The 27843-nt window shown below is 46.2% G+C and overlaps 2 protein-coding genes across 2 annotated transcripts; both read right to left on the reverse strand.

The window, feature by feature from the left end:
• Positions 1-18395, reverse strand: TMEM269 (transmembrane protein 269). The gene is made up of 8 exons (XM_029227020.1): positions 18387-18395; positions 13100-13207; positions 11795-11903; positions 8387-8525; positions 4406-4503; positions 3569-3712; positions 2722-2922; positions 1-200 (listed from the first exon to the last, which is right to left on the reverse strand). The coding sequence occupies exons 1-8, from the start codon at positions 18393-18395 to the stop codon at positions 64-66; spliced, it is 945 nt and encodes a 314-aa protein (XP_029082853.1). The 3' UTR covers positions 1-63.
• Positions 17217-27670, reverse strand: CUNH1orf50 (chromosome unknown C1orf50 homolog). The gene is made up of 5 exons (XM_029230547.1): positions 27531-27670; positions 27287-27402; positions 22108-22194; positions 21475-21606; positions 17217-21103 (listed from the first exon to the last, which is right to left on the reverse strand). Exons 1-5 carry the CDS (start codon positions 27598-27600, stop codon positions 20903-20905), a joined length of 606 nt encoding a protein of 201 aa, XP_029086380.1. The 5' UTR covers positions 27601-27670; the 3' UTR covers positions 17217-20902.
• Between the last annotated feature and the right edge of the window lie 173 nt (positions 27671-27843).

Genomic DNA, 27843 nt, shown 5'->3' on the forward strand with positions numbered 1-27843 from the left:
CGGGGCTTGGCCCAACATGCTGGCAGAAACCCCACAGAGGCCAGCGGGAGTGGGTAAGGCTGTTTAGTGTCTTCGGTGCTGCAGCTTAAGACATGCTGCCTTGTGCCACAGAGCATCTGGAAAGAAGATGTAGGAGAGTGACCACATCAGGCAGTAAAAAGCAGTTAGCGACAATGGAGACAAAAACACCATGATGACACCTGGAAGAAAAAAGGCAAACACTCAATTTTTATGAAGCTGTCTTATGTGTATTTTCCACCCTGTACTTCCCATCTTTCCAGCCTTCAGTTTTTTGTTGTTTTTTTTTTTTTTTTTTTTTTTTGCTGTACGCAGGCCTCTCACTGTTGTGGCCTCTCCCGTTGCGGAGCACAGGCTCCGGACGCGCAGGCTCAGCTGCCATGGCTCACGGGCCCAGCCGCTCCGCGGCATGTGGGAGCTTCCCAGACCGGGGCATGAACCCGTGTCCCCTGCATCGGCAGGCGGACTCTCAACCACTGCGCCACCAGGGAAGCCCTGGCCTTCAGTTTTTACTCACAGAGCCTAAGACACTAAAACCATGATCCCTGCCTTTGCTGAGTTTGTCCCTGTGTAACTAGACAATTACAATCTAATGCAATCTCAGGCTCCATTTTGTCAAATTCAGATCAGAAGTCAGTCTTAGCCAAGAATAAATTGGAGTTGCCCAGATCTCTTGTTAGAAAAAAAAATACAAGGAAAAAATATATTCCTAATTGTTTCAAGTTTAACATGAGATAAGGGTCAATAAAATATTTTATGCATGCAGAAAAGAATTAACATAGCAGGCCTGAGACTGCTATCCTTAGAAAGGCCTGCTTGCAAGGTGGGCCTGGAAACTTGAATAGTAAACAGTTCCCTACACTGACACTTATAATATTCTGACTGCCTAGGACAGTTGGTTATTACCCCCCAGAATACAGATTTGTTGGTTGTCCTGCCTCCTCTGGAATGGAAATGCATGAGTGATCCTGTAATGGATACCGCTGTGATGTAGTAGAATGAACATGGGATTTGGAGTCCCAAAACCTGGCTTTAGAAAAGTCCATACTTTGCCACTTATCAGCAGTGTGACTTTGGGCAAGTCACCTAACTTTTAAAAGCCTGTTTATTACCTTAAGAGAGGAATAATAATGCCTCTCACCCTCTGTCATAATGAGATTGAATGGCTAATGTGTGAAAGAAATTTATGGAAGTACTACAAACGTGAGATGTTATTCTTCCCCTTTAACTTTATTGCAGAAGTCTGGAGAACAAGTAACAATGTGAGATTTAATAGCAGAAGCTAGCCCCACACAGGGCCAGTTTAGATGACAGGTGAGTTTAGCTTTGCATGCTTCAAAGTTGACCAAACCAACTTTGTCCCTGTGTTACCGTATCAAACTCAATTACAAATGTCAACCAAAATCCCTACCAACCTGACTGTGGTAATACTTTGATGGAAATGCAATTCATACGAATTAACTATGTCATTTTGACATTTATGCCGAATCTCTTCATCTCCACCGCAACCATCACCTCTCATCTGACAAAAAGCTGGTTTTCCTACTTCTATTCTTAGTCTCCTACAATCTGTTCTCTTCATTACAGTCCAAGTGATTGTTTAAAACTGTGGCTCAGAAATCCCTTCAAAGGCTTCTCATTTGCCTACAGGATCCAATCCCCAATCCTGCCCAGTCTGCTCACTTCGCTGGCCTCAGTCTGTCACAAGCCCTCTCTCAGCAAGTCCAGCCACACTGGTGCACTAATGCATCCAGCTGTTCTTGCCTCAGAGCATTCAAAAATTGTTTCCTTTTCTGAACCATCCTTCCCACCACTTGGCCAATCATCTTGCAGTTTTCATGTATTTTAAATTTTTTTCCAGTTTTATTGAGATATCATTGACATATAGCATTGTTATTAGTCCAAAGTGTAACAACAACGGTTTGATACTTGTATATATTGCAACATGATAACCATAATAAATTTACTTAATATCCATCACCTCACATAGTTACACATTATTTCCCTGTGATGAGAACTTTTAAGATCTACTCTCTTAGCAACTTTCAAAAAGCCAATACAGTATTGTTAACTGTAGCCACCATGCTGTACATGCCCAGAACTTGTCTTGTAACTGGAGTTTTTACCTTTTGACCACTTTTACCCAGATTTCGTTTAAATGTCACCTCCTTAAGGATCCTTTCCCATCCTTAAGGCATTCCAGTCTAAATTAGGTCACCCTCTGATGCCCTCTGAGAGCACCCTATAGTTTCACAGCACATCAAAACTATATATTTTTAGTTATTTCTGCCATGATTTGTTTGATGTCTGTCTCCCCTATCGGACTGTAAATCCTAAGGCAGGAAGTATTTGTCTGGTTTACCGATTTGATTCCTAGCACCTCACATATGGTCAGTGTTCCCAAAATTTCTATTGAACTTAGTGACATCCAACAAATATTTATTGAGCATCTACTATGTGATTGGCACAATCCTAGGTACTAGGAATTATAGCACAAATAAAAAAGAATCTTCTATGGGGGGTGGGCAGGTTTAGTGTGTATAGACAACAAACAAGTAAATACATATCAGGTGATGATAAAGTCTATGGAGAAAAGTAAAGCAGGGTGAAACAGGGAATGTGGGGACGAGGTACAGGGTGGCAATGAGCAGCAGTGACAATAAATGATCACTAGTGACATTTAAGAGCAGTATTTTCACTCACCTCCCAGATAGACCATTTTTTTCCAGTTCTCAGACTCCAGGATTTCGTCATGTGGGTAGTAGCTCTGGTCCATCATGAATAGAATCATGAATGAGGCCATGCAAGAGAGAATGAATGTGTTGCCTTTGGTCAGGAGGGAGGTGGAGGCCAAAACACAGGAAGCATAGGGGCAGGGTAGACCCTTGTATGTGAAGGGAACGCCTGCAGGGAAAGAAAAGATGGGGTTTGCTGCTTCCCACTGCTCTAAAGCACCCACCAGAGGAATCCGCCCTTCTCTCTTTGGGTCTTCCCTGCCCCACATTCCAAATCCCCTAATCCCAGGGCAGTGGCCAGCCATAAAGCACTTAGTTATTTAGAGATGATGTGTGGGTTTTGCACTGGATCCTCAAGGTAAAGCAGGCAGCTAGGACCAGGCCTATGCCTTGGCCCCAGGAAGCCTCTGTAGAGGGGTCCTTTGAGATCTTTCTGTCTGCATCTGCAATCCCTTGCATTGTGACCTTAGGCAAGGTAATTACCCTCACCAGAGTTCAGTTTCTCCATCTGTTATGGGAAACTGGAGTATGACCTCTAGTTCTAGAGTCTGTGAATTCATATGCTCCATCCAAAGGTCACACTACAAGAAAAAGGCACAGCTGGCTCAAGAACCAAGGGTTCCCGCCCCCTAGAACAGGTCTCTGCCAATGCAGCCTTCAGTCTCCAGTGGGCCTAGAGCAGGGGAGAAGGAAGGAAGGGGGTCTCCGTAAAAGGAAGGAGAGGAGTCAATTACTGCACCTCACGTTTCCGGCATCCAACAGCTTCTCCCCTCCATGGTTCCCTACCCTCAGCCATAAGGCTGGCTTCCACTCACCAGCTGAATAGAAACAGAGGCGGACTGAAATAGCCAACACATAGATGATGGCCAGGAAGCCATTCAGAGGCCCATCCATGCCTAGAAGCAGGGCTGAGGCCAGGCCAAAGGTGGTGAAGACAGCAAAGTCATTCAGCTTGGCTCCTGTTCCAGAAGGCCAAGGTTAGAAGAACTTACACTCATATGTCTTATACTTTAGTCCCTTCTAGTGGGGGAGCTGGAGTGAGGACAAGCGGGATCCTGTTTGTCAGGTCCCTAAGGGGCCAGAGGGCAACAGCTGCTCCCCAGGGGGGCCTGTTGATCAAAGACTAGGATCTCCTTCTGGCTCTGCCTCAAACTGACCACATGGCCTTAGACAAGTCTTTCCCTGTCTAGGTCTTAGTTTTCCCATCCTGTAACACGCAAGGGTTGGACTACAATTGGGAACGTATCGATAAGCTGTGGAACCCTTTTTTTTCAAGCAAAATCTTGCATGGAAATATTTTGTCATATTTTAAACCAGCAGCTCTGCTTGGGGTAATTTTTCATTTCCCCACTCCCCCGTGACCACAACCACCACTCCCACTCCCAGATCCGCCCTGAAGAGAGAGACGGGGCAGATAAGCCCACTGAAGGCCAGGACAAAGACAGCCAGCGATCAATGAGCGAACCAGCAGAGGAGCTAGATCTAGACTGTGGGGCTCACAAACTCCTGTTCAAGGGCTGCTTCTGCTACACTCAGAGGGATGTGAACAGGAGTGGTGACTCAAGGAAGCCTGCTGTATTTCAGAGGATGGAGAAGCTGACCTGAATGGTGCTTCTGGGGTCAGGGATTATGAGTCTGAGGCCTGGACTCACCTGATGTGGAGCAGATGTAGAGGTGTCTGGTCATTGCCCCGATAGCCATGTCTAATAGAAAGCTGACCAAAAGCATCCAGGAGGCACAGGGGGACTTCCTAAAATGCAGGCCAGCAGGCCCCAAAGGGCGGCTCTTTCATAGTCTCCACTGGACTCCACCCCCCTCCCGCTATATGCTTCCTACGCTAGCACACATACACACACCCCTACGTGTTCCCCACACTCACATCCTTTCTGATATGTGCTGCTTTACACACACACACACACACACACACACATATCTACAACCCTTCCATACTCATTCTCAACCCACAGTCTTAAAGGGGTGCCCTCAACCCCCTCGGTAATCACTAAGGTCCCTTTCAATTCTAAATTCCAGGCACATTCAGTGGCAAGGAGGGTCCTAGGCCTTAGTCCAGCCTCTACAACCATCTCAGATAAACCACTCCTCCTTCCTAGGTCTCTGTTCCTCCATCTATAAAATGAAAGGTTTGTACCAAATGATTTATTTAATAAGTATAGGCCTATTTAGATTATCTGTTTCTCCTAGGGTGAGTTTTGGTAGCTTGTATCTTCTAAGGAGTTGGTCTGTTTCATCTAGGCTATGACGTTTGTGGACAGAGAGCTGTTCACAATATTCCTTTCCTATGCTTTTAATGTCCGTGTAATGATTCCTCCACTTTCATTTCCGACACTGGTAATTTGTGTCTTGTCTTTTTTTTTTGGTTAGCCTGGCTAGAGGTTTATTGATTTTATTGATCTTTTCAAAGAACCAGGTTTTGGTTTCATTGATTTTTTTAAATGGATTTCTTGTTTTCGATTTCATTGATTTCTGCTCTAATTTTTATTATTTCTTTCCTTCTGCTTACTGCGGATTTAATTTGCTCTTCTGTTTCTAGTTTCCTAAGGTGGAAGCTTACATAATTGATTTTAGATCTTCCTTCTTTTCCATTTTTTCTAAGACTTTATTTTTTTAGGGAAATTTTAGGTTTACAACAAAATTGAGAGGAATACAGAGATTCCCATATACCCCTTAGCCCCACATATGCATAGCCTCTCCCATTATCAACATCACTCACCAGAATGGTGCATTCTGGCCTTGGTACATACCAAGGATGAACCTACACTGACACACTGTAGTCACTCAAAGTGCATGGTTTACCTTAGGGCTCACTCTTGGTGTTATACGTTCTATGGTTTTGGATAAAAGTATAATGATATATATATCCATCATTATAATATCATATAGAGAATTTTCACTGCCCTAACAATCCTCTGTGCTCTACCTCTTTATGTCCTCCTCAACCCCTCTGGAAACTACTGATCTTTTTATTGTCTCCATATTTTTGGACACATATTTTCTTTTCCAGAATGTCATATAGTTGGAGTCATATAATATGTAGCCTTTTTGGATTGGCTTCTTTCACTTAATAATATGCATTTAATGTTCCTCCATGTCTTCTTAGGGCTTGATAGCTCATTTCTTTTTAACACTGAATGATATTCCATTGTCTGGATGTACCACAATTTATTTATCCATTCATCTACTGAAGGACATCTTTGTTGCTTCCAAGATTTGGCTATTATGAATAAAACATCATAAATATCCAAGTACAGGTTTTGAACGTAGTTTTCAATTCATTTGGATAAATACCAAGGAGTGTGATTGCTGGATTATATGGTAAGAGTATGTTTAGTTTTGTAGGAAACCACCGAACTGTCTTCCAAAGTAGCTGTACCATTTTGCATTCCCACCAGCAATGAATGAGGGTTCTTGTTGCTCCACATCCTCAGCAACATTTGTTGCTATCAGTGTTCTGGATTCTGGTCCTTCTAATAGGTGTATAGTGGTATCTCACTGCCATTTAATTTGCATTTCCCTGATGATATATGATGCGGAGTATCTCTTCATATGTTTAAATGCCATCTGGATATCTTCTTTGGTGAGATGTCTGTTAAGGTCTTTGGCCCTTTTTTAATTGGGCTGTTTTCTTATTGATGAGCGTTAAGCTTTGTATATTTTGGACTGTAGTTCTTTATTGGATGTATTTTTGCAAATATTTTCTCCCAGTCTGTGGCTTGTCTTCTAGTTCTCTTGATGTGGTCTTTTACAGAGCAGATTTCTTTTCTAATATATGCATTCAATGCTATAAATTTCCCTCTAAGTACTGCATTTACTGCATCTCACAAATTATGATAAGTTGTATTTTCACATTCTTTTAGTTCAAAATATTTTTTTAAAATTCCTCTTGAGACTCCTTTTTTTTTTTTTTTTTTTTTTTTTTTGGGGCCTCTCCCTTTTTTGGCCTCTCCCGTTGAGGAGCACAGGCTCTGGACGCGCAGGCCCAGCAGCCATGGCTCACGGGCCCAGCCGTTCCACGGCATGTGGGATCTTCCTGGACCGGGGCACAAACCCGTGTCCCCTGCATCGGCAGGCGGACTCTCAACCACTGCGCCACCAGGGAAGCCCCGAGACTCCTTTTTTATCTATGTATTATTTAGAAGTGATTTGTTTAACCTCCATTTATTTCGGAATTTTCTAGTTATTTTTCTGTTATTAATTTCTAGTTTAACTCCATATGGCCTCAGAGCATACTTTGTATGATTTCTATTTTTTTTTAATTTGTTAAGGTATGTCTTACAGACCAGAATGTGGTCTATCTTGGTGATCTTGAGAAGAATGTGTATTCTGCTACTGTTGGATGAAGTATGCTATAAATATCAATTAGATCCAGTGGATTGATGGTGCTGTTCAATTCAACTATATCCTTACTGATTTTCTGCCTGCTGGATCTATCAATTACTGATAAAGGGGTATAGAAATATCCAGCTATGATAATACAGTCACCAGTTTCTGCTTGTAGTTATATCAGTTTTTGTCTCATGTATTTTGATGCTCTGAATGATTTCTAAGACATCTTTCAGACCCTACATTCAAGGATTCTATGTTTCTTTCCAGCACATGCTCCCAGACTCCTCTGAAATCAGCTACCACAATCTCAGACCAGACTGCCCTAGGAGGCCATACGCAAGTCGACACCCCGACTGCAATGCTTGGGTAGCCCAGCAGAAGCAAACAGAGAGCCTGACCCCAGACCTCAGCTGTCCCCAAACAACCTTAGTATTTCCTTTGTTTAGACCCATACCTATGTGTCTAAAGGGAATTGGGCCCACCATTATGGCATAAAAACTACACTCCCAGAAGATTAGGTGGAACTAAGAAGAGAGCGATTTTCTGCTGCAGGTATGTCTCATAAAGTATGAGACCCCAAAAACCCAGACTTAGAGAATCATATAATTTTCAAACTGGAAGGGAACTTAAACATAATCAGGTAAAATCCGCTTATTTTATGGTTGAGAAACAGATCCAGAGAAGTCACTTGCTCATGGTTATAAAGAATCAAACAGATTAGGAGTGTTATTTGCATTATAAAGGACTTATCTTTAAAGAGCTGATTTCCCAAAGCCATTGAAATATGATTCAATTTATAGAAACATAATATGCCTACAGCTTTTTGGGGGGGCCCATATACATGTCTCAGAGTTTCCAGAACAGTGCTAATTTCAAATATTCTGCCAGATCATATGCTCTAATTTAAGAATCAAAAAAATTTAATGGTCGCCTGCCTACCCAAGGATTGTGCAAAGGCCACCAGAACAGAAATCTCAAAACCTCTTGATTTTCTCATAGAAACCATTCTAGATTGCCATAGCTGGAAGGAACTATAGAGATCATAGTGTGAGCTGCTTGTTTTAAAGATGGAGAAACTGAGGCTCAAGATATGACCTAGCTAAGGTCGCATATCAGGCTGGTGGTAGAACTGAGGCCAGGATCTTGACCCCTTGACTCCCAACCTACTGCACTCTCTCCTGCCCCCAGTTGATCTGTACGCCTCAGAGCTTGGCTCTAGACTCCCCACTCCTTCCCTCATGCCATTGGCTCCAGCTTTTGGCTAAGAGCTTGCTGGGCCCCAGACCTACTTGCAGAAACTGCAGAAGATGGAGAAGAGCCCCAGGATCATGTTGGCCACGGACAAGGCACTGGCAACATCCTTCCAGGAAAATTCATTCATTTGGGCGTGGCTCTGCTCTTTGGTCAGGAAGAAACTGGTGTGCTGACCTGGGGCCCAGGGGAGAGGGACAAGGGGTTGTCAAGGTCAAAGAGTCCCAAAAGAGGCTCCCAGGGACCCAGTAGCTCCTGTTCCCCTAGACCTCATCCCAGAGCTGCGCCCTCCCAACATGGTTTCATATTGGTAGATGGAGGAGACCCAGGAGGTAAGACAAAGGTGCTGAAGATGAGCGCCTGGGGAAGTTCAATAGCAAAGTGAGTGAACCAGCACGACCATAGCTTCCACCCCTCTCTGACTACACCCCTTGCCCTACAGCTCTACCCCATATGCTGACCCTCCTGGCACTCCCATGGCCCAGGGTCCAAGGGGTATGCGCCCTTCCCCCATCTGAGAGATGAGCCCTTGTCATAGAGACCTTTATCATAAATGAGCCCTCCTTTCTTTTTCCTTTTTTTTTTTAAATTATAAAGCTGCTTTTAATACTTTGGAGTGAGCCCCACAGGAACAAAAACACTGGGAAGGGGTAACCCCCTCACCCCCAGGAGTGGCCCAGGGGGAGAGAGGCCACCTGAAGGGAAGGAAGCACAAAGGGCCCGCTGCAGACTCAGGCTCCTTTGTCCCGGAGGCCACGCTCACTCCCTCAGAAAGACAGGGCTGTGGCTGAGGTGCCCCAAGTGTCAATAGGGGAAGAGATGAGCAACAGAAAATGAATATGGACAGCACTAAATAATTCACATGGCACTTCCACCACATTCTCTCTTCTGATCCTGACAACCTTAGGAGATGGTGCCATAATTCTCCCCGTTTCATGAATGAGGGAACTGAGGTCCTGAGAAATGGAGGTATTTGCTCAAAGTCACACATTAGGTGAGGAGAACCAATCCCTCCTGTTTTATTTCATTTTATTTTTTTTGCGGTACGCGGGCCTCTCACTGTTGTGGCCTCTCCCATTGCGGAGCACAGGCTCCGGACATGCAGGCTCAGCGGCCATGGCTCACGGGCCCAGCCGCTCCGCGGCATGTGGGATCCTCCCGGACCGGGGCACGAACCCATGTCCCCTGCATCGGCAGGCGGACTCTCAACCACTGCGCCACCAGGGAAGCCCAATCCCTCCTGTTTGATTCTAAATCTGGTGCTTCTTAAAGGGGGCATAATCTCAGCAGCAGGAGGTTTGTGGGGTAGGCGGTTTGTGCGGGCAATGAGGGAGCTCGGATGGCCAGTCTGGCTGGGCAGCTACGGCCTCCCCGTGCAGGAGCAGGCCCTGCCCAGGCCTCCTCCCTTCCCTCAGCCTCTCTCAGCAGCAGGGAATCAGCTGGCCCTGGCCATTTTCACAGTCTCTCTGTGTCCGTTTTCGCTCTAAGACCAAACATGTGCACTCCTTACACATACACTGTCTGTGAAACTTTCTTTTGGAGAAAGAGCCCCAGCGTTCTCTGAAACAGGGAGGCCCCACTGGTTGTAAACACACTACCCACAAATAGCAATCCTGCACGTGAGTAAAATGTACAAGTTCCAAGGTGTTTTCTCATTTAATCCCCACTCATTTTCAAGGTGAGGAAGCTGAGACTCTGCCTCCATACAGCCCCTCTGTACAGCCCCTTCTGGTCTGGGCAAGAGCTAAGACAAATCATGGTCCTTTCCCATAAATACTGCCACCAGTATGTCAGAGGCTGAGAGGGGGCCGGACTTGGAATTTGGGGCTGGGAGTTTATCAGGCAGCACGGTGGAGCTAACTGCTCCCATAGGCCAGCTGCATTCACCAAGGGGTATCAGTAGCTACAATGCCAAAGCCACTGGGACTCCTGAGACCTTGTCATGCCAGGTCCCCTCAAAACCTAAGACAGGGAAGCAATGCTAGTCTGAGAAATCTGGGATGGGAGGGGGGCAAAGGATTGGATGCCTGCTCCCTCCCTATCAACCCTTCCCTCCTGGTCTGTCTTGAGTCTCAGGGCTGACCCGAGCAAGACCAAGCACCTCTGTTCCAGCCTAGTCTGCACCTGGAAGAGCAGCATCCCAGCATCTCAGAGGCAGTCAGCAGATACCTGGGGTGTGTCCACCAAGTACGAGACACACCTCATCTATACTACTACACGGTTTGGTTTTTTGTTTTTTTTTCTTTTGCGGTACGTGGGCCTCTCACTGTTGTGGCCTCTCCCGTTGCGGAGTACAGGCTCTGGACGCGCAGGCTCAGCGGCCATGGCTCACGGGCCCAGCCACTCCGCGGCATGTGGGATCTTCCCGGACCGGGGCACGAACCCGCATCCCCTGCATCCGCAGGCAGACTCTCAACCACTGAGCCACCAGGGAAGTCCCTGGTTTTTTTTTTAATTAATGTGCAATTAATTGTCTACTATAGTATCTCTTTCATTCACAAAGCACTTTCACCTCTGTGGTTTCCAATGGCCCTGTGAGGTCTGCCAGGTAAGGCAAAGGAGACTCCGAGAGGGGAAGAACCTTGTTCAAGGTCACACTGGAAGTGGCAGAACAAGACTTCCAACTTCACCGTAAGTGTTCTTTCCTGTGTACCCTGCTGTCTACCAACCAGCAGGACGGATCGTAGCACTCGTTGTAAGCTCAGACTGAGCAAGGTGCTGGGGAAAGCCCTTGGTCCCTGCCTGGACCATGGAATTGACAGTCTGTTCAGGAAAACAGACTCATGCATGCCTGTGGAGACTTACAGACAGTTCATGGTGGTAACTCATCTTAACAATGGGGAAACTGAGGTTTCAGAACAGTTAAGCAACTTGTTCCAGCAAATGGTGGAGCTGGGATTGGAACTGGGCCTCCTCTTTCCCAATTAAAAGCCGTTTGCAGCACAGGCCCCAGGTATGGAAGGATGTGGAGCTGAGAGTAAGAACTGCTGAAATTTAGAGAGAAAAGGAAAAATCCATTCATTCAGCACTTGGTCTTGGGACAGAGAAGATTGAGACCTGGTCTCATCTCTCAAAAAGCTCAGTCTGGCAGAGGCATTCAACCCTGCACGGGAGGTGACAAGGCTGCTGAGGGAGCACAGAAGACGGGCCCCGCCTGTCAGGGGGCTCAGAGGAGGGGGTCAGAGCTCACGTCACTCCCCGGCTCCTCGGAAGCCATCAGTGGCTCCCCGACACCCTCAGGATGGAGTCCAGCTCCTTCATGTGGTATGCAAGCCCTTTGTGACGAAGCCCTGCTCGACTCTCAGCCTCTTCTCTCCATTGCCCCTTGACCCCTTCTCTGCCCCCCTCTGGTCTTGGGTTGGGTGGTGGGCCTCTTTGGGAAGCCTGACACCCCCTCAAGTCTTGAGCTGCTCCTCCTCTGCACCGCCACATCTGCTTGTGCTCACCACGTGACACTTGGCACTCTGTATTGGCACCGCCCATGTGGTCTTCCTTCTCTACTACGGGGGAAGGAACTTGAGTGCCGACCGAGGTCCCCTGTGCCTGGCATGAGGCCTGACAACAGAAGTTGTTCAATGATTGTTAAATTAATAGAGCACTCTGGTGCTTGCCCGAGATCCTCTCCCTGCACGGAATCACTCCAAGCCTGTCTAGTCTGTCCTGTGAGAAGCCTTCTCAAGTGAGCAATCCAGCCCCTCAGCACACCCAGCATCTACCCAACGTTTATGATCTTTATTTGCCGATGCCTGCTGTGTGCCAGGCCTGTGTGTTCTGGGCACCCTCAGGAGGCTGGGAGTCTGGTAGGGGAGGCAGATGTGTGTAGGGACGGTGACGGCAGTGTGGCAACTCTGGCTGGACAAGGGGATGTCCGGTTGCTGAGGGTGTCCAGGGGAGACTAAGTCTGGGGTGGGGGCAGGGGAAGGCTTGGCCAATGTGATATTTATGGAGGGTCTCCGGGCATAAACAAAGGGGGGTGCTTCCTGGCAAAGGAAATTGCAAGGGCGCAAGCCCAATGAGGAGGCTGGGTCCCAGGGAGACAGGGCTGCCGGGAGGCAAAGCCGACAGGGAGGCCACAGTTGTGATAGCTGCTGTGACCCTGCCTTGCCGCTGTGGGCGGGCAGTGATGTTTATTTGGTAAGGGGGTGTCTTGATCAGATGTGGGCTGGGGGTGGAGGGTGGTCTCGAGGGGAGAGGCTGAAGAAAAGGAAACCAGCCATGAGACTGGTGAGTGAGGAGAACGAGGTGAGCGAGCTGAAATGTCCGACGCTGGGGCTGCTAGCGGAAGAAGAGGGGAGAGTTGCGTGGGACCCGGCGATTTCTCAGGAGAGGCAAGGCGTGGCGAAGTCGGTGCCTTGCCTCGAAACCCGCGCAGCGTTGGAGCGAGAAGGCCCCAGGCGGCGCGCCACGCGCACAGCCCCTCGAGTTAGAAACGCCCCGCCCCCCACTGGCCGCCCCCAATCCATCCCGCCACCCTAGAGGCCAACAGCCCGACAGGGAGCCGGCCTCCTCCCGACGCCGGTCTGTCCGAGCTGGAGACACCGGCGCTCCCCTCCTCGCCCCTCCCCTGCCGGCTGTGCCACGTCGGTCCTGGACAACAGCGACGGCGACGACGCCCAGGCGAAAAGATGGAAGAGACGGAGCCAGACGGAGCCGGGGCTGGGCGCCCGCGCTTCGGAACAGCTCCTTCCCCCCAGGGCCGTGGCCGCCGACAGCACCCTGGGGGAGGCGCGTGCGACGCTGCGGCTGCTTACCTGGGGACCAGACATTCTTAGATGGGGTGGGGGCCCGCACTCCTTCCCCGCTTCCTGGGCGGTGGAGAGGGGCCAGCCCAGGAGAGGGGGAGCCGCGCCGTCCCAAGCCTCTCACCACCCACCCTTGACTGTTAGCTCACAATCCCCGAGGGGCAGGGGAGGGGCCACGGGGCTTTAGTTGGCAGGAAGAGGGGCCTCAGTTTGCCGGGGAGCCCTAGGTCTTGCAGCGGCGCGGCAGGGGGAATGGAGGGATCTGAGAGGAGGGGACTAGTCTAACATGGGGAGCGTGGGCAGGCTTGGCAGAAGAGACCAGAGTGCCCGGCGTGTGGGAGGGAGGTGGGCTGGAAGGGAGTTGCGGGGAGATAAGGCTGTAAAGGGATGCTGGGGTCCAGACTGTGAAGGGCCCCTAGAATGTAAGCCCCCTCCGTGTGGGCAGGGCTTTCGCTGTGCTTGGTGCACTGCTGTATCGTTGTGCCCATAAGAACGCTTAGGCATAAAGTACATCCCCCAGCCCCCATACTTGTTGGATCAATGACAAGCTGAGTAGTTGACACTCAGTCCTGAAAATAGGAGATTTTTAAGTAGGGAAGTGACATGGTCAGGTTGGTTTAGAAAGATTATCCTGGCAGCCAGCGTGGAGGAAGGCTGTGTAACACTGCATGAGCTGAGGGGGGCTGGAGCAAAGACATACTGTTGGACAGCAGCAGAAAGGAATGAGAAGTAGTCGGACCAGGAGCCACTGTGAGATGGAATGTCAAGAGTGTGGGAGAGGAGTGAGAGGCAGGAGGCAAGAGCCTCTCTGAGGCGTTTAGGTTCCGCAACTGGATGAATATGTGCCACAGAGAGAAACGTGTTAGTACTGGGTAGGATCCCAAGCACCAGTTCTAATACCTGCCCCACTTTCTCTGACCTACCCAGTTGCTAAGTTCCAGCAGCAATAGCTTCCAGGGCCCCACAGAATATGTGAAGAGAAGGGGTGGAGCTAGGTCAAGTGACTCTTTGCCTCACCTTGCAGCCTGGAGGGGGAAGAGAAGTATAGGACCTAGCCTGTCCGAGTGGCTACTAGCCACTGGGCACTGTGCTCAATGCTTTACAGACGTTATAGTCATCTTACTGGATTTTCTCAAATGCCCCTGATGTTAGTAGTAGCATTCCCATTCTCCAGAAGAGGAAATGGGCATTACTCGATTTTACTGAAGGTTACACCGTTATTAATGAGTGGATCTGAGACCTGAACACAGTTTGACACTGAAGTCACACCTAAGGTGTTTGAGAAACGGAAAGGGAGAATCAGGATGGAAGCAACTTCAGCTGTGCTGGGAGTCCAAGCCCAAGAGTCAGGTCAGCTCCTTTCTATCATTTGTATTTCTCTTCATTTGTCCAGGCTACATGGACCGTTAAAGTGGCAAAATAAAAATGGTCACATAATGATCATAATACCGGCTTTAACTTTTAGCCAGATTTACATTCCAGCTCTAACACTTGGCAGATGTGTAAATTTGAACAAGTTACTTTGGTTTCCACAACCAAATCTGTAAAATGGGATTGCCGTGAGAATTAAATGAGCTTATATGAAATGCTCAGCACAGCGCAGCAGCTCAGTCATCATCACCACCATCATTCTAAGGACACGATCATGCCTCTGTCAGCCTGGACATCCCCAAGGCTTCCTTCAGAAGAGGGAGACGAAGCAGGGAGAGCTAAGAAACACCCTCCTCCCCAACCACCAGAAGTTTCTAGCTTCCTCCCGTTCTGGAGAACAAGAACAGTAGGGTGACTGTCTACACTGGTACTAACATGATAGCCACTAGCCACATGTGGCTCGAGTACATGAAATGTGGCTAGTCCAAATTGAGGCAGCTGTACATTTACCAGAGTTTGAATACTGAGTTTTAAAAAAATACATAAAATAACTAATTTTTAGTATTGTTTGTTAAACTGTTAATATTCTTATATACTGGGTTAAATTATTAAAGTTAATTTCACCTGTTTTTCCTTATTTTTTAATGTAGCTGCTAAAAAATTTTAAATCACACATGTGGCTCACATTCTATTTCTCTTAGCTGCATTGACTTAGACACCCTGCAGGGTATAAGTACAGAGCTGCAGATGTCCATCCATCCATCCATCATTAGAGTATTTATTATATGCCAGGCACTATTTTAGGTGCTAGGGATATAGCAATAAACAAGACAGACACTGTTTCTGCCCTCAGAGAACTTACACTCAAGTATGGGGCAAAGGCAACAAATAATGTCTAGTCACGACAAGTGCCATGGAAATCAAAACAGGGTCAGCAGTATTTTGATGTGAGAGGAGTTGGTACTTCTGATAGGGTAATGAGTGAAGTGATATTTGAGCAGGGACCTAAATGTTGAGAAGACACAAACCATGAAAAGACCTTGGGGGAAATGTTCCAGGCAGATGGAGCTACAAATGTAAAGACGCTGGAGCAGAAACAGGCTTGATGTGCTGCTGAGCTGAGCACAGTCAGTGGGAAATGCAGTGAGTACTGAGAATGGTACATCACATAGAACCTTGGCAAGAGTGTGGACTTTATTCTAAGTGTAATGAGAAATTTGGGGGTCATTTTTTACAGAGGTATTATAACCTGACTCACATTTGTAAGAGAATGACTACAGTCTCTGTGGAAACAGAATGAAGGAGGGAGGCAAGTTAAGAGGCTACTGCATTCGTCCAGGCTAGAGATGTTGGTGGCCTGGACTAAGGGGGGAGGGGTGGAGGTGGTGAGCAGCAGTCAGATGTGGGATGTATTTTGAAGACAGAGCTGAGAAGACTTGCTGATTGGTGTGGGAAGAACAAACAGAATCAGGATGACTTGGGTTTCTGGCCTCAACAGCAGTGTGACACAGGTGCTGATGGAAAGAGAGGGACTGGTAACAAAACAGGTTTGGGGTATAACTCAAGACTTCTATTTTGGGCACGTTAGGTTTGTAATGACATCAAGTGAAGCTGTTTGATAAATGAAGTCTGCATAAAACTCAGGGAGGGATCAGGACTGGAGACACACATGTGAGTCAAGAGCATATGGGTGGCATTTAAAGCCATGGGAAATGATTAGATCACCTAGTAGAGAAAGAAAAGAGGGCCAAAGACTTGGCCCCAGAGCAGTCCAAACTATAAGTGTCAGGAGACAAAAAAGATGCAGTCAGTGAAGCAGAAGACGGTAATATTCCAAATCAAAATGAAGAACAAAGCTTTTCAGTAGGAAGTAGTCCACTGAATCAAATGCTGCTTGGACCATGGAAGTCTAATTACTCCAGGCACTTAGTAGCTCCTCCCTCCCAAGCTCTGACTCCTTTAGGGAATGAACCTTATCTTGTATGTGGGGGGTTTGCACATGGGCTTTAGTGCCAGAGATGTGGGCTCAATTGTTTTTAAGTTGTGTGACCTTAGGTAAGTTACTTATCTTCTCTGGACCTTGATACACATCGTCTGCATGCTCATCACTAAATACTCAAGTGAACTACTCCTATAGTATCCCATATGCACGTTACTCTGTCACTTGTGTATTTTAACTTCTTCACACCTCCATGTAGAGATAGTCTAGGACTGTCCTAATAGGCCAAAACAGGTTATGGTTATAGCTATGGTCAGACTTTAATCAAATAGTAATGTCTGAGCCTGACCTCTGCCACTTTTTATCTGTGTAACCATGGGCCAGTTGCTTAACGTCTGAGACGCCCCAGCTCTGTAAAATAGGAATACTGTATAATACCTCATAGATGGTGGATTATATAAAGATTAAATCAAACAGTTGGCTATGCTTGGCAGAAAAAAAGCTCACTTAACAGTATTTATCATCTTTGTGTCTACACCACCAATACTCTCAATACTTGTGGACTGACTGATAACTTGAGAAGGTAAGGACACAAGCAAGCCTTCTTTCCCTCCTTCTGGAATGCTAATGTGGAGAAAAGGAGGTAGTGTCAGCTGTCACACCCAGTGAACTAGGCAGGGCCAGCATGGTGGATTATTGAGGCAAATACAGATTGCTAATTATTTTGGAAAAAAGCAGGGATGTCTTCCTCGTCCACATTTTGTTGAGTGGATTCCCACCATCCACACTCTTTTTTTTTTTTTTTTTTTTGCGGTACGCGGGCCTCTCACTGTTGCGGCCTCTCCCGTTGCGGAGCACAGGCTCCGGACGCGCAGGCTCAGCGGCCATGGCTCACGGGCCTAGCCGCTCCGCAGCATGTGGGATCTTCCCAGACCGGGGCGTGAACCCGTGTCCCCTGCATCGGCAGGCGGACTCTCAGCCACTGCGCCACCAGGGAAGCCCCATCCACACTCTCAAGCCAGAAATTCAAGCATTATCTAAGATTCTTTCCTTCCACTCATTGTGCCACATCGTGTTAATTAACAAGATGGCAATCTACTGTACTTTCAAAATGCCATATACTTCATCAAGCCTGAGATGCCGTCCACTGTTAAGACAGACCATTACTGAAGGATGACATACTACTGACATCTAGAAGCATCTAGGTCTGAGAGATTAAAATGTGGGGGAAGGAAAGTACATTTACAATTGATGAAATACAACACCTCTCAGTCCATCACCATCTTTGTTCAAACCTCCAACATCTCTTGCTTGGACTGGGTTGGAGGCTCCCAGTGGTTTCTCCCCCACTCATCCTCCACTGCCAAGATGAGCTTTCTAAAAAGGCCAATTTTACCAACTCCCTACCCCCAACCCTTCAATTAGCTCTCCTCTCATACCCACCTGGCCAATATTCTTCACTGTAGCTGCAATTCCCCAAATGTCATATTGCTTCTTGTCAGTGTCCCCCACGTGCTATTTTTTGTCTAGAATTGCTTTTCATCCGATTCCTCATCTACCTACCTCCTAGCTGTTAGAAGTAAGAGTGTGCTGGCTGGGACCTATCTCACTCCACCCTTCCCGACTGGCAGGATCACTCTGGTTGATATGGCTCGTTAAGTGGATATCCCTTTGTTCATTCACAAATAAACTCCATCCCAAAATAAACCCTGCCCTAACCCCCAAAGACAACCTTCCTACAGAGACAGTTGGAGCCTCCAAACGAGCTCTAACTCTTGCTTCTTTTTCAACACCCAAGCAGGTGTCAGCTCTTCCAAAAAGTCTTCTCAAATTCTCCAAGCTGAGTTAAGCAGCCCCCCCCGGTGCTCCATGATATTCCATATGCACCTCTATCATAGTCCTTCTTATACCATGTTGTAATGGCTGACTTGCTTTCTCCCCCACCATACCGTAAGCTTCCTGGAAATAGGGGCCTGTCTTACTCACCTGTGTCATTCTCCAGAATCTGGAACCTGGAAGGCACTTAACACTCAGTAATTAAGTATTACTCACTTATGGATGGATAGATGGATGGATGAGTGAAAAATGGTTACTGTTTATAATCACTGGGTCCTAGTCCCCCTAGGAGATGCCACCTCCAAAATCACTTCACAATGCCACTTTCTCTAAGCTTGGTTAACTGGCTTAATCAGGAAAGCACAATGGCACCACCTGGTGGTCAGTGCCAGGAGCACACCTTATTGAACGGAAGAAAGTTTGCTCCTGAATCACACTGCTCTCTGTTCCAGTGGTTAGGATAGATGTCAAGGGTGAGGTGGATTTGCATTTTCAAAAGATCAAGCTGATGACTGAATACAGAATGGACTGGAGAAGCGACCAGAGGAGGAAGCAGGAACACTAGGGGGAGGTTATTCTGTCAGAGCTGAGAGTCACGTCCAGATCTGTGACTTCAAAGCCACCAAGCCTAACCACTTTGTATACTGCCTCTTCCAGCCACAGCCTTCCTTCTCCTTCTCAACTGAGCACTGCGGCACACAGATTCTAAGATTCAAGAATTTCCACCTTCTGGTATTCATACCCTTAGGTAATTACCTCCCTTGAGTGTGGGCTGGCCTAGTGACTTGTTTCTAATTAACAGAGCACAGCCAAGGTATGAGACGTCACTGCCATAACTTCCATCCTGCTAGCAGACTCTCATCCTTGTTGGCTTTGATGAAGACAGTTGCCATGTTGGTAAGACTCATGTAGCAAAGAACTAAGGGCAGCCTCTGGCTAACAGTTCATTACTAAACAGAGCTCCACAGTCCTACAAACCCTTGAGGAACTGAAATTCTGCCAACAATTTAAGTGAGCTTCGAAGCAGATCCTTCTTCAGCTGAGCCTTCAGATGAGGACACAGGCCTGGCCCGTAATTCGACTGCAGCCTTGTGAGAAAAGAAACCCTGAAGCAGAGGACCCAGTTAAGTGTGCCTCAACTCCTGATCCATAGAAACTCTGAAATAATAAATGTGTGCTGTTTAAAGCCACTAAGTTTGTGGTAACTGATGCAGCAATGGATAACAAAGCACCTACTCAAAATGTCATTATCATGCAAAACCTTCTGAAAATCTGGGAAACTTTCTGTAGTAAGAATCAACTACTATACCACTAGTGTGTGTGTGTGTCCCATTTCCTGCAGCCTCCCAGCCAGAGGCTTTCGTGGCTGCCTCCAGAGCATCCTCCTGTGAACTGAGTGACCAAGTATCATCTGTGCGACCTTGACAGAATCTAGTCCCAACTTCTGCTAGGCCTTTGTGGACCATTTACAGCTCACAAGGAGCGAAGCTTATAAGGAAAGGCCTTTAACACCAGGATGAGATTGTGGCATTACCAAGCAGATCAACACAAAGGACATTCATCCCCAGAAAGGAACTTGGGCAATTTGATTTCAAGTACAGATCTCTCACTCCTTTTACAGCATGTTGTAATAGATTATATGGCACTGAAGAAAGTACAGCAATGCTGGCTATGCTATCAATTTAGCTAATTCCACTGAACAAACAGGAAGTGGGGTAGAGTCCCACAAGAGCTCAGTCAGAATCAGCATAGAGTAACTCAGCCAAAAAGCTTCTGTTAAGTTCCTGAATAATTCAGGTCAAAATGAATTTTAATCCGAGTTAACTCATAATCAACAGGTTGGCTGTTTTTCTTGTTTCTCACCCACTGTCCTATTCCCTTTTCCACAATATTCTAAAGTTGCCACTTAATGGATTCTTCCTGCTGCAGATGGCGGAACTCTGGAGCTCCTGCTCAGTGGGGCTAGAGGGTGGATTCATAACGTTGTTAGTGGTAGCCTCCAAAATCTCTTCCAAGTCTAAAATTCTGTGAGTTTAGAGGCTGACTGTCCCCAAACCTGGCCATTGCTGCTGCCTTAAATTCTCCAGTCATCCTAGCTCAGCAGAAAGAGCAGAATGGGACAAGCCAAACCTTATCAATCATGCAGAAACACCAGAACCACACACTCGCTCGCGAGCCGAGCCAAGCTGTTTATCATCTGCCAGTACCCAACATTCCGGTTCCCAGACGAATCTGAAGCTGGAGTTGCACCAACTGTTTAATAGCCACAACCCCAATCTCAAACACTTCTAGTTACTAAGAGACTAACAACAGTCCTCTCTGGAAAATGACCTGCCAATCTTTTCGAAGGAAGAAGAAGCCCTTCTTTCTCTAATGCTCTGACTTATGGGAGAACAGATGGAGATAAAGGAGAAGGAAAGTACACTGGCCAATACTCTGAAACTGACGAGTTGAGTATCTGTGACCTGGAGAGGATCCCAAAAGAGACTGATGTGATTCTTTACCATCCCAACTAAAAGTAATAACGACAGCATTTACATTCACACAGGACCACCGTCAAAGAAGTTCATGATTCCCCTACATGCCCTCGATTCTCATGCCACCTCCCATCAAGGCAGAGATTGGAGCAACAAGGAGGTGACAGGTCCTAGCCATGACAGCCTTTGTCAGAGTCCACTCTCAGTGGAAGTGAAGCCCTGGAAGCTGGGTTCAGTGCTCCGAGGCAGAGCCACTGGCTGGCTTAGCAACTTGGTCACGATGCTGATTTTAGCATCCTGCTTCTCAGCGTCCTCATACGGAGTCCAGGACAAGTCGTGCTGTAGCTTGTACGCACCAAGGAAGTCATGTGGACAACCTGTCCCCCATTCCTAGAGAAGGCAAAGGAGTCAGTTCTGATCAGGGCAGGAGGTAAAGAAACTGAGCTTGTGTCCTAATTCTACCACAATTTTCTTTTTTAGCTTTTCACTCCAGACCAGTCAGAGTCATTCTTGGAAACCATTACATTACACATCAGATACCTCCCTTAACAGAGATAATGACTGTGAAATAATTTAAGCACATGCATATTTTTCAGAGTCATGTCTGGGCTCACGCCACCTCCAGTTTTCTAGAAAACCACTTCCCAACCCCTATACCTACATTTTCTCACACAACACACACCACATACACACACAAACACACACCCAAGAATTTCTCAAAGACAAGAGTAGATTTTTGTGCAAAAATTAAATGTTCTTACCTTTGGAGAAATAATGGAAAAATACCGCTGACCACTCTCCCGTTTATAAAGGTAGTAAATGTTGCCAGGTTTTTTCACTATATTACAAGCTACATGGTGCAAGTCAGCATCTCTGCGAGCATCCTCCAATACCTAAGAACCGCAGAGGTGTAACCAATTAGGTATTAGGTAACAGGCACTCATACTCAATGACCATCCCACTCAAAATCTGGAAACCATTCGATGCCTAGGGTCTTGCTCCCCCACAGCAGTGAATCATGACTGAGATCCAGATGATACTGAAGAGAAAAATTACACGATGTTACGCTACTATGCTGTAAAAATGCCTTTAGGAAAACTGTATTTCAAAACGTTGAGTGTTACTGGCTTTTGAATGGTTTTTACATTTCTTTCCAATTTTTCTGTGGTCAGTACATTTCTTTCATAGTTTCCCCTCAAAATGCTTTATCTCACTGAACTTTCTCCCAGTGAAAACACTTATACTTAACCTCTTGGTCTTATTCTATTTTACTCAACACTTCTATATTTCTAGGAGGTACTGAAACAAGTAAGTTACATTGATTATAAGCAAGTTCAGTCAATCCTATGAACTAAGCGAAGAAAACGAACACTTACCTAAAAGCCACTACTTACTTTCCTGGCTTGTTCTTGCAAATGTTCGATTTGCTCGGCTATGACTGTCAGCTTGTTGGTGGCATTTGCTCTGACAAATTCATTAGCCTAAGGTGAGAAAAAAACTGAACTGTGGGTCAAAAAAAGGATAAGAAATCTACGATGTTCTTATTTAGATCCCAATGTTATGTCAACATCTTTGCTTATGCCTAAAATACTCTTCCCATTCTCACCATTCCCCCATGAACGCCCACTCATCGCAAGGCCCAGCTCAAACAGCACTGCTTACAAAAAGCCAATGCTGACACGACCCACACCACAGGAATAAGTGCTCCTTTTCTTTTTTTTTTTGCGGTACGTGGGCCTCTCACTGTTGTGGCCTCTCCCGTTGCGGAGCACAGCCTCCGGACGCGCAGGCTCAGCAGCCATGGCTCACGGGCCCAGCCGCTCCGCGGCATGTGGGATCTTCCCGGACCGGGGCATGAACCCGTGTACCCTGCATCGGCAGGCGGACTCTCAACCACTGCGCCACCAGGGAAGCCCCATAAGTGCTCCTTTTCTATTCCCCAAAGTGTCTACCTTGTTCACTCTAGATTCTAGTCACACTCAAAGTTTTCAGTCTTCCAACATGCCCTGTTCTCTCTTGCTTCCAAATAATATGGAATATGCCCTCTCCTCCACCCAATATGTTTCCTTCTTGCTCTTTTGCCTGACTGACCCCACTTATTCCTCAGGTCTCCATTTTTTTTTCTCACATTTAAACATTTCTGAAACCGGGGATGGGTTTTACAATGAAAATCCAAAGACACTTGTGGTATGCCTCTTATCGCCTGCTATATAGGAACCTAACTATATACAGAAAGTATCTGTTAATCTGACCATTACCTCAGTTGAATTATTTACATCACACTTAATTATATTTTAACTTATATTTGCGTTCCTAATTGTTACTTAAAATGTATTTTTAAAAGATTGCACTATGGGGCTTCCCTGGTGGCGCAGTGGTTGAGAGTCCGCCTGCAGATGCAGGGGACGCGGGTTCGTGCCCCGGTCCGGGAAGATCCCACATGCTGCGGAGCGGCTGGGCCCGTGAGCCATGGCCGCTGAGCCTGTGCATCTGGAGCCTGTGCTCCGCAATGGGAGAGGCCGCAGCAGTGAGAGGCCCGCGTACTGCAAAAAAAAAAAAAAAGATTGCACTATGATGTAGACCTGAAACAATTATAATATACACAGAGGACTGTCTGCCATGTGCTAGGAAATTCAACTGAAGGCACTGGAAATTGCTTAAAATAAATAACTTTCAAAACTAGGAGAGACAGGTGTGACCAATTCATGTATCGGGAAGGATTATCACTCAGACATCAGAAATCCATCAGAAACTTCCAGATTACTTTTCACAAAAAGCTGATTAACTATTTTTTTTTTTTTTTGGCCACACTGCACAGCTTGCAGGATCTCAGTTCCCTGACCAGGGAGTGAACCCGCGCCCTGACAGTGAAAGTGTGCAGTTCTGACCACTGGACCACCAGGGAATTCCCCCCAAAACTGATTAACTTCTAGTGGTATACAATTAAGTTAAGGAAAAGAAAGTAAGAGGCTAAATTTGAACTAAGAAATATTAAGAGAATTTGCTGGTTAGTTGTGGAAGCTTAAGGTAAAGGTCAGGTATAAGCCATGTTATGAGTGAATAGAAACAACTGAGTAAGCTGAGTCAAGCCTCTATCTGTTCCACGAATATACACTTAGCAATTACTGTGTGTCAGACACCATGCTAGGCACTGCACACATTGGCAAACATGAGAAAGAGGTCCCTGCCTTCATTAAGATTACAGTCTAATGCAACTATCCTTTAGAATATGAAACAAGTCACATATGTAATTTAAAATGTTCTAGTAGCCATGTTAAAAGTAAAAATAAATAAGTAAAATTAATTATAATAATATACAGAATTCCCTGGAAGTCCAGTGGTTTGCACTCGGCACTTTCACTGCAGTGGCCCAGGTTCAATCTCTGGTCAGGGAACTAAGATTCTGCAAGCTGCATCGTGCGGCCAAAAAAAAGAAAAATCTAATATTTTATTTAACCAATCAAAAAAATATCATTTCAACATGTAATCAATATAAAAATTGTTAAGAGATACTTTACATTTCATATTAAGTGTATATTTTATATTCACAGCACCTATCAATTTGGATGCTAAATTTTCATTGGAAAAACTTGATCTGTATTGAGACTTCATAAAATTTACAGTTGAAAGAGTTGATTCACATACTCAAATTGTTCCAAATATACTTAAAAGTTTCCAGTAATTGAATCAATTACCAGGTTTTAAAATTTAAATTAATTAAAATTGTTACAGGGAAGAACAGAATCTGACTCCATGTTGAATCTGTTTCTTTTACTTTAACCTTTGCTTTTCACTGCTTTTGTTACTATAATCACTAAAATGATGCTGTCTATAGCATAAGCATAAATAATGGCTTGCCTCAGGAACCCTGCCCCTCTGCCTGAATGTTAAACTAAAGTGCTTTTGTTCTGCTCACAAGGAGACATTCTGACCCTGCCCACCTGTGAATGGCTGCAAAAAAGAAAAAATTAACACATCCCCTCCCCAAAACTAGCCAAGCCAGGAGATATTTTGCAAGACTTATGGCCTCTTTACTTCCTCACCTCTTCCCTCTCTCTTGTTCTATAAACGAAATTGGCATCCAGACCCCGGTAAGATGGCACTATAGGACATTAGTCTGCCAGCTTCTCGGACACCCGGCTTTCCGAATAACATCACTATTCCTTGCCTCAACACCTCGTCTCCCGATTTACTGACCTGTTGTGCAGTGAGCAGAGCAAGCTTGGGCTCGGTAACAAATTTACATTAAAATTTAAAACTCAGTTTCTCAGCTGCATGCACTAACCACACATTCCAAGGCTCAACAGCCATATGAAGCTAGTGGCTACCATATTGCATAGCACAGCCCTGGGGAGTGATACAGACACCAAAAAGAAAGATAATTAGTGTTGTATGTACTTGGAACAATGATGCACTATTATGAAGGAAATAACCATAATTATGTGCTAGAAGCAGATCAAAGATAACGAATGAAGCAACTGGTTTAATAACAGGGAGTGGTGAGGACTGCAGGAATTAGAATGCATGTGTAGTCTAGAGGCATTCAAATTCAATTTAATAATACTGTCATTTGGATGGGGTGGGGTATAGCCTTCTACAGATTAGAAGGCCAGGGCTTCCCTGGTGGCACAGTGGTTGAGAGTCCGCCTGCCGATGCAGGGGACACGGGTGCAGGGATCAGATCATGTAAGGCTTTATGGCCCTTGACACAAGAATTTGCATTTTGTTCCAAGGACAATAAGGCACCTTATGGCCAAGGAGAGAATAGGTGGTTCCTAGAGCTAGGATAGTTCTGGGTTAGGAGTGGCCTTACAATAAATCTCCTTTCTCTTAAGGGGGCAACAAATCTGTCATTTGTGCACAAATGAGCCTAATTAAAACAGAAATGAGAGAAAGGGGACCAATAATGATAAGCACAAACTCTGGCCCTAATCACTCTGAGGCCCTTTGCATACTGTCTCATTTAATTTTCATAACACCTTATGAAGTTGGAGATGATGAACTCCAACTTCACTTTCTCATTTTAGGAATTAGACTCAGAGAGGTGAAGCAACCTATCCAAGGTTTCATAGCTAATAAATGGCAGTTAAAGATTTCAACACAGATCAGTCTGATTCCAAATTTCATGCCTTAAAACCAGGGTTCCCGAGCTTTCACACACGAATGCCTAAATGGCATGTTAAGAAGTCAGTCCTGCTAGAAAGTACATTTCAGTACACAGATTGAAATATGCTTGATTCTCTTTATCTCCATAGTGTTTTTTCTTCAGCTTCTCAAAGACTAATACTGGAAAAATGGAAGCAGCACAATAATGCATCCTCTGTATTTCACTAAATTGATTATAGGCTAAAGGACAAAAACCGTGTTCCTTCTTTCTTTGTTTCAGGCCATTGTAATACACATAATGGTCACTCAGCAACCCACTGAAAATGTTTTGCCTAAGATCTGACTTTGGGAGCCTCCCTCCCAATAGGTGATCTGATTAAACAGACACATAATGTTCTCCTAATCCATAAAAGTTATACCTTGCTTCCCACCTCTCTAGAAAAGAGAAAGCACATGATTTGAATCAAATGAGCTTTCCTAAGCATTTGAAAATTTCTTAATTAAAAAAAACAAAACTGAAGTAGAGAGATGTACATGTAAGGGAATCTGAGCACATTAATTATTAAATTTTTTTTGAGCGAAACGAAGGTCTTTGACCATAACCAAGGCCAAATGTGATCGTGTATACAAGGACGAGGGGGATAGCATAAACTTTAAAGTAGCAAGGCCCTGTACCTGTACATATCAAAGAGGGTTCTACAACTGGACGTCTTGGTAAGAAAGATTAGATGAAATCTGGTTTTTCAAGAAATTTAGATCTAGGAGCTCTCCTAGTTCACACCCTGCACTTCATAGATAAAGAAGCTGAGGTCCAGAAAAAAGTAATTTATCTCAAGTCACAATGCAAGTTAATATCAAAGCTGAGATTAAAACACATGTGTCCAAACTCCCAGTGCTATTTCTGTTACATCATATTTCCTCCTTATTTTACTTCTTTCGGCAACCAATGTCTAAGCACTGGGCTTGGGAATACTGTGTCCAGTGAATGAAGACAGAGGGCAAAACTTAGAGTCCCTGCCCTTCTAAAAGATGTTAAGCTCTACAAGCCCTCCGGTCAGAAGTAAATATCTTAGGGAAGCAGTTTAAAGTAAGCGGGCTATGCCTCCCTGCAGAACTGCGTTAGAGTGATCTTGAAAGGTCCCTGGACGCTTCCCTTCACGTGTCGAATAGGAAGAATAACTGTACTGCCTACCTGACAGGGCTGTCCTAAGGCCCAAATGAAATCATGAATATTTAAAGTATTGTGCAAACCTTCCCACGAAGGGAGATTATGGGCACTCAATTTGCAGCTGAAGGGGTCTTTGGTCTCAGAAGATCAGTTGGAGTCAGGCCACCGACTCACCATGACCATCAGTTTTCCCCGCGTATAAAATGGAGACGAGAACAAATGCTACCCCACACTAAGTGGTTTGGAAGAGCAAACGTGCACGAAGCTGGTCATTTACTTTCCCAGCCGCACCTCCTCACCTTCTGCACCTGCTCTGCGAGCGCCACGAGGTCTAAGGGGTCTCCGACCCGGTGGGTGTGGTAGGGGCTCACCAGGGCCAGGCCGCCGGGGGTCGGGGTGAGCTCCACTAGGGCTCCTGCGACACACACCCAGGAACACAAGCCGTGAGCACCCGCCCTCGGCCTCCCGCGGAGCCCGGCAGACTAGCTACTCCGGGAGAGCTTCGTTTCCCCAACTGACTCCCGCCCCGCCTAACTCCCCAACCTGCCGCCGACAGAACTCCTTGGTTTTCTATGACTCCCTGGGTCGTCCCGGGCGTTGCAGCGTCTTCCATGACAGCAGCGTCTCCCACGACAGCAGCGTCTCCCACGGCAGCACCTTCTCCCTACTACCCGGGCGGTGCGAGGCTGCAGAGCATGCGCAAAAAGGCCCATGGGCGGAGCTTCCGTGTTCCCTGGCCATTGGGCGTCGGAGCTGCCCGGAGCTCGGAGGCGTGGCTGCGGCTGGCGCTCCTGGTTCCGCTGAGGGGCGGGGTCCAGGCTGGGGGAAGGCCAAAGAGGCGGTGCAGCCTCCTGGG

Source organism: Monodon monoceros, unplaced genomic scaffold (genome assembly GCF_005190385.1).
Source record: "Monodon monoceros isolate NGI ecotype Baffin Bay Population unplaced genomic scaffold, NGI_Narwhal_1 Super_Scaffold_18, whole genome shotgun sequence".
Lineage (NCBI taxonomy): Eukaryota > Metazoa > Chordata > Mammalia > Artiodactyla > Monodontidae > Monodon > Monodon monoceros.